The sequence below is a fragment of the Nematolebias whitei genome, chromosome 15 (genome assembly GCF_014905685.2).
Source record: "Nematolebias whitei isolate Nwh7 chromosome 15, NemWhi1, whole genome shotgun sequence".
Lineage (NCBI taxonomy): Eukaryota > Metazoa > Chordata > Actinopteri > Cyprinodontiformes > Rivulidae > Nematolebias > Nematolebias whitei.
This window is the reverse complement of record NC_056512.1, coordinates 13,114,576-13,121,907: the sequence shown is the minus strand read 5'-3', so window position 1 is coordinate 13,121,907 and position 7,332 is coordinate 13,114,576. Positions and strand designations below refer to the sequence as shown.

The 7,332-nt window shown below is 39.6% G+C and overlaps 1 protein-coding gene across 1 annotated transcript in view; it reads left to right on the top strand.

Annotated features, from left to right (window-relative positions):
- Positions 1-2,354: 2,354 nt before the first annotated feature.
- dus1l (dihydrouridine synthase 1-like (S. cerevisiae)) overlaps positions 2,355-7,332 on the top strand; it is a 36,070-nt gene continuing 31,092 nt past the window's right edge. The window contains exons 1-6 of the mRNA XM_037689383.1: positions 2,355-2,463; positions 2,566-2,616; positions 2,822-2,934; positions 3,167-3,249; positions 3,374-3,477; positions 3,559-3,706. Coding sequence (XP_037545311.1) covers positions 2,448-2,463; positions 2,566-2,616; positions 2,822-2,934; positions 3,167-3,249; positions 3,374-3,477; positions 3,559-3,706 — 515 coding nt within the window. The 5' untranslated portion in view covers positions 2,355-2,447. The remainder of the gene's footprint in view (positions 2,464-2,565; positions 2,617-2,821; positions 2,935-3,166; positions 3,250-3,373; positions 3,478-3,558; positions 3,707-7,332) is intronic.

The window sequence follows — 7,332 nt, the reverse complement described above, 5'->3', positions numbered from 1 at the left end:
TATATACAAACCAGATTCCAAAAAAGTTGGGACACTGAACAAATTGTGAATAAAAACTGAATGCAATGATGTGGAGATGGCAAATGTCAATATTTTATTCGTAGTATAACATAGATGACAGATCAAAAGTTTAATCTGAGTAAATGTAACATTTTAACATTTTAACATTCTTCGTCCTCCAAACACTCGCTGTGTTTGGAGGACAAAGAATGATGAGTACCATCCCAAAAACACAATCCCTACTGTGAAGCATGGGGGTGGAAGCATCATGCTTTGGGGGTGTTTTTCTGCACATAGGACAGGACGACTGCACTGTATTAAGGAGAGGATGACCGGGGTCATGTATTGTGAGATTTGGGCAACAACCTCCTTCCCTCAGTGAGAGCATTGAAGATGGGTCGTGGTTGGGTCTTCCAACATGACAATGACCCAAAGCACACAGCCAGGAGAACCAAGGAGTGGCTCCGTAAGAAGAATATCAAGGTTCTGGAGTGGCTTAGCCAGTCTCCAGACCTAAACCCTATAGAAAATATTTGGAGGGAGCTTAAACTCAGTGTTTCTCAGTGACAGCCCTGAAACCTGGCTGATCTAGAGAAGATCTGTGTGGAGGAATGGGCCAAAATCCCTGCTGCAGTAAACCTGGTGAAAAACTACAGGAAACCTTTGACCTCTGTAATTGCAAACAAAGGCAAATGTACAAAATATTAACATTGATTTTCAAAAGTGTTCAAATACTTATTTGCAGCAGTAACACACAAATAAATTATAAAAAAAAATCATACATTGGGATTTCCGGATTTTTTTTTTTTAGATTATGTCTCTCACTGTGGAAATGCACCTAAGATGAAAATTTCAGACCCCTCCATGATTTCAAAGTGGGAGAACTTGCAAAGTCGCAGAGTGTTCAAATACTTATTTTCCTCACTGTAAATGTACTTACTATATAGTCTTTCTACAAAGTATTTACAGCTCTGCACTTTTTCCACATTTTGTTTTGTCTTGCCTTGTTCCAGAATAGTAAATGGTAAATGGACTGTACTTATATAGCGCCTTTCTATCTTATTTCAAGATACTCAAAGCACTTTACTCTACAATCTGTTCCTCATTTACCCATTCATACAGCTCTATACTAGATCTCTACAAAGCTAATTCTAAAGAGACTAATCAGTGCTTTAGATCACATTCATGCACTGATGGGACACACATCAGAGGCTATGAGGGGTTCAGTGTCTTGCCCAGGGACACTTCAGCATGTGACTGCTGGTGGATTCGAACCCCCAACTCTCGCATTGGAGGACGACTGCTCTAACTACTCAGTCACAGCCGCCCTAGTAGGGCAATAGTCCATTGTGGACTCTGTAATCCACATTAATTTTCCCCTCAAAGTTACACACACACACACGCACACACACGCACGCACACACACACACACACACACACACACACATTACCACATGACGGGACCAGGACTCCACAGTCCTAGGGCCTACACAGGATGAAGTGTCACACAGGTGTTGACACTAGGCCTGTTGCAGTAAATAATAGATCAATTAATCGCATGATAAATGAAAATTATCGACCTCATTTTCATTTATCAGCTTTATCGTTTCTTCGTGTCTCTCTCTTTCTACTGAAGACACTGGATGATAAAATGCTCAGCTCCGGTGTTCTTCACTGACCCCTCCCTTTCTCTTTTTTCTTTAAAATCTGTTTTAACCGTCCAAAATCACGTTTTTGGATCGTTACAAGCAGCTAAGCCGAGAAGCTAAGCTAACAGGCAAAAACTTCCGTCTTGTCGAAGCTCTAAAATTCACAGTTGAAACTCGTGCCTTCGTGTAAAAAGTTGTTTTTCTCTGTAAAAAGAAGCTGAGAACTTGTTTACTGATTTTTATTAAAAGCTTTGTGTGAAAAATGCTCTGTTAAAGAGCTCAAACCACACCTAGCGTCCGCCATTTTCAGAACTGAAAAACAGGAAAGAGTGACAGCCCATGTCACGTCAAGGGGTGTCCCTCCAATTTTTCTTAAAGAGACACGCTGCTCACTCCCTCACTATCCATCCTTCTGTTCAAACAGTCCTATACTGCCATCCAGTGGTCAAAAAAGGTACTCCACAAAATTTAACCAACATTTTTTCTTAAATTTGACAATAATTACTAAGTATTGTCAAATTTTAAACAATATAATCGTTTATCGCAATAATTTCTGAGACAATTAATCGCCCAGCAAAATTTATTATCGGGACAGGCCTAGTTGACACAGTTTTATCTTCCAGGGTAATGTGAAACTGCATCTGACTTTAATCCAGTTTCTTGTATAATGACAGATATAATTCAGTGTGTCTTCATCTCTGTCAGTTTTGTGCCAACAACCCTGATGTGTTCCTCGAAGCGGCTCTCCTGGCTCAGGATTACTGTGATGCCATTGACCTGAACCTGGGCTGTCCGCAGATGATAGCAAAGAGAGGTACATGCACAGAACATTACAACCTCTCACTTCATGCAAATCTATTTCTGAACTTGGATCAAAGAAAAAGAACTAACCAAGCAGATGTGGGTGTGTTTTAAGGACACTATGGAGTCTTCCTCCAGGATGAATGGGCGTTATTAGAAAAGATGGGTAAGTCTGTAATTAACGTTTGTTTTGGATCACAAAACAGGCCCAGTAGTTTGGTTCTACAGAAACGGGACCAGTCTCTTACAAAACACTCTTTAAAAGCTACACATAAAATATTGTATGTTAAAAAACCTTTTAATGTATTATTTTATGTACGTCGTTTTGTTTACGAAGTTTTAAAAACCTGTCATTTCTACTTGTTTGTCAGTCAGGTTAGCCAACGAAAGGCTCTCGGTGCCGGTCACATGTAAGATCCGAGTCTTCGAGGAGATTGAAAAGACGGTTCGATATGCTCAAATGCTGGAAAAAGCTGGCTGTCAGGTGGGAGCTCACTGAGGAATAAATGATGACTAAATCATTATTTAAAAACTGCGTTTTGTGTTCTGGCTTTGACTATTTATTACATTAGTTTGATTTTAGTCTGAGAAAATAACAAAGCAAAAATCTGTTGGAGGATTAGGATTAGTTTTCATAGCACTGAAGATTTTTGTCCACCAGCTACATTCACATAACCACATGAAGTGTACCGTGTTGCTTTGTTGAACTTCTCCAGTTGCTGACCGTGCACGGCCGAACCAAAGATCAGAAAGGTGCCATGACGGGCGTCGCTAGCTGGGAGCACATCAAAGCAGTGCGGTGAGTTTCATCACTAACCCACTCCTTTTGTATTCGCTGGTGTCAGCACAAGAACAAAGTCCAAAGATAATTCATAATGTTATTTCTTTGCTGGTTCTGTTTTTCTGGGCTGGTTTCGTTCCAGGGTGGCGGTAAATATTCCCGTGTTTGCAAACGGCAACATCCAGCACCTGAGTGATGTGTCGCGCTGCATCCAGGAAACAGGAGTGCAGGGGGTCATGAGTGCAGGTCCGAGCATGGTCCCATACAGAAACAGAGCAGTGGTACTCTGGGCTTCAGATGATGATTTGTGTCTTGTGTTGATCCCAGAGGGGAACCTCCACAACCCAGCACTGTTTGAGGGCCGCAGCCCCCCGGTGTGGGAAATGGCTGAGGAGTATCTGGAGATGGTGAAGCAGTATCCTCCCTGCTCGCTGTCTTACGTACGAGCCCACCTCTTCAAGCTCTGGCATCACACGTATGTATCTTTTTGGCTTTTAAAAACAAAAGCTGTTTGACTTCATTACGAGTGGAGTATTCTTTCACATACACGCAGGGCAGTCGCTCTGCTCCTCTTCTGAAATACGAAACATCACATTTCTCTGACTGTTCAAAACAGGTCTGAAAACCCAACTCTTTTAATCAGCCTGCCTCTCTTACTGTATTTTTTGGCCTATAAGTTGCAGGTTTTTGCATAATTTAAATGCCCTGCGACTTATACAACGAAGCAACATATTTATGGATTTTTCCCCATCTTTATAAACCAATTTTTGGCTGAGATATGACCGTTTTCATTCATTCTGACTGAAAATATTGAACACTACCATTTTCATCCACTTAATGGCAGCATAGTAGTAGTAGCAGTAGTAGTAGTATGGCATGCCATTGTATCATGTAATAGGTAAATGTGGCTATAATGACACATTCAAAAAAGTTCAAGACAAAAGCAACTGGACTTTATTTATTATACTTTATACTTTATCGTTTTTGTCTTGAACTTTCTTGAATTTACCATGTCCTGGATGACTGAGAATCTTCACCAGCTATTAATGACGCAATCGACTTGCCATAGTCTCTCCACCTTCATTCTGCTCGCTGATTGGAGCGACCATCAAACCAGCTGGACCACCCCGGCAAAATGCAGCTGATTTGACCATTAAAGTGCATTTATTAAGCAAATGTTAGACTGAGACACACCTTTGTTATAATTTTGAGCAAACAAACAATTGTTTTAGGTGCTTTTCTTGTTAATTTTAGAAGAAACGAGTAGCATTCCTCCTTCCTTTTTTTCCTCCCTCTGCGTGCACCCGGAGCACCGAATACTTTTCAAATACAGCTGATTTGACCGTTAAAGTCCTTTTATTAAGCAAACTTTATAGACTGAGACACACCTTTACTATAAAGTCGAGCAAACAATTGTTTTTATGGGTTTATCTTATTAAATTTCAAATAAATGAACATGGCTCGTCCCTGTGGGCGTGCCCGCCGCTTTCGTGAGTCAGGTTTTGAAATGCAGCTGATTTGACCATCAAAGTGCGTTTATTAAGTAAAAGGTAGACTGAGACACACTTTGTTATAATTTTGAGCAAACAAATAATTGTTTTTAAGTGTTAATCTTGTTGAATTCTTGTTAAAGTCCTCCTGTGCACGCTCCCGCGGCCACCATTTGGCAGCCAATCGATTTTTGGCACAACACCGGCCCACATTTCTGGGTTGTCTGTGGTGACGCATGATAGATGCGACGTATACGGTGACGCAACATATTTATAGATTTTTCCACTTTTTTAGACATATTTGGACTGATGTGACTTATACGGCGGTGCAACATGTACGGTGGAAATTATGGTTATTTACTCAGGTGTACTTTAAATTTTAATGTTTGATTAATGTATTTTTAAAAATTCCCACCTTATTTTTCTGCTCTATGATGGTTTTAGCTGTGCAGTGTCCATGAGTGTTCTGAAAGACACTACTTAAATAAAATGTGTTATTTTTATTAAAAATTGAATTTCTAAATTATGATTCCATACCATCCCAATTTATTTATAGAGCACTTAAAGCAGCAGCAAGGCTAACCAAAGTGCTGTACAATAGAAACAAACAAGCAAATGACAATAACTCATGACAACTTCATGACAAATAACTTTGAGTTCATTACCAAAAAATAATAATAATACTGTTTCATTATTGATAATCAACTTTGAAAATAAATTTTAAAACCCATAGATTTTTTTTATGTCACATAATTTGTTTTTGAGCAGTATTATATTTCAGTGTCATCTAGAGAGGCAGAATATGTGAATAAAGTTGTTAAAGTTCATTGTTTAATTATTTCCATCAGTACAGATTAGGAAGTGTCTCAGAACAGGTCACATGGAAACTAATTACTGCAAACAGCTTTAGGAAGGAGCTCACTTTAGAACAGATTAATACACTGCTGGCCAAAAATAAAAGTCGCCACCAAAAAAAAAGTCACACAACATTTCCTTGGCCCGCCTTTAGCTTTGATTACATCATGCCTTCACTGTGGTGTTGTTTCAATAAACTTCTACAATGTCACAAGATCTATTTCCATCCAGTGTTGCATTAATTTTTCACCAAGATCTTGCATTGATGATGTCAGATTGTGACCACTGTGCAAAGCCTTCACCAACACATCCCAGAGATTCTCAATGGGGTTAAGGTCTGGACTCTGGTGGCCATGCTGTGTGTGAAAATGATGTCTCATGCTCCCAGAACAACTCTTTCACAATTTGAGCCCGATGAATCCTGGCATTGTCATCTTGAAATATGCCTGTGTCATCAGTGAAGAAAAAATCCATTGATGGAACAACCTGTTCCTTCAGTATATTCAGGTAGTCAGCTGACCTCATTCTTTGAGCACATACTGTTGCTGAACCTAGACCTGACCAACTGCAGCAACCCCACATCATAGACTGCCCCCACAGGCTTGTACAGCAGGCCATATATTTTTCTGGCCACATTTCTTCCTCGAAGACGATGGGTCCCCACTATCATTCCAGTTTTTAATAATGCGTTGGACAGTTCTTAACCCAATTTTAGTAGTTTCTACAATCTCCTTAGATGTTTTCTCTGCTTGATGCCAATGATTTGACCCTTCTCAAACAGACTGACATCTTTTCCACGACCACATGATGCGTCTTTCAACATGGTTGTTGAAGAAATGAGAAGCAACTCATTGCACCAGTTGAGGTTAAATAACTTGTTGCAGCTGAAAGATAATCACCCGTGCAGTAATTATCTAATAGGAGGCTCGTACCTATTTGATTAGTTAAATTCAGGTGGAGACTTTTTTTTGCCCAGCCAGTGTATCTGAGATACTCATGGTTTGGTGGAAAACTTTATTGATTTAGTCAAATGGGACCAAATGGGACCTGTAGGGACTGCTTGAAAGTGAGTGATTATTGCCATTTCCTCACATAGTTTTAAATCCTGACTGGGTCGGTTCTCTATAAAATTTGTTCAGGAGCAGACAGATTTTATTGGTAGCCTTTTATTTAAAAAGTCCCCAAAGGTCACTGAAATAACTTGAACCTGACAAAAGTAAAAAAGTAAAATTAAAAATTAGTTACTGATAATCAGTCATTGCTTTTGAATTCTGGTTCATCATTAAATAATTTGAAAAACAAACTAATGAAACTGACCTTGACAAAAAGGATGATACCCCGAGTAAAGATGAAAGAGAATGTGACCATAGGGATGTGTTAAAGTAAAAGCGTGTCCTGTAATCAGCTTCTCGGGTGTCGTCAATCTTGTGATCATTCAGTCTGTTTAGAGGATGAAAAGTAGTCACTGTGCTGTTTGGTATCATGGTGTGTAGCTCACTGAACATGGAGCACAGAAAGAGAAGGAGACTGTTGTCTCAGGAGCGTCGAAAGAAAATGATTTAGCTGTATATAAAGATAAGATATTGTACAACAATAAAAAGCTATTGAAATAAAAATAGTATAAAACACTGTTACTGTTAGCAGCATGGTCCTGTTAGCAGCTTGGTCCTGTTAGCAGCATGGTTCTGTTAGCAGCATGATCCTGTTAGCAGCATGATCCTGTTAGCAGCTTGGTCCTGTTAGCAGCTTGGTCCTG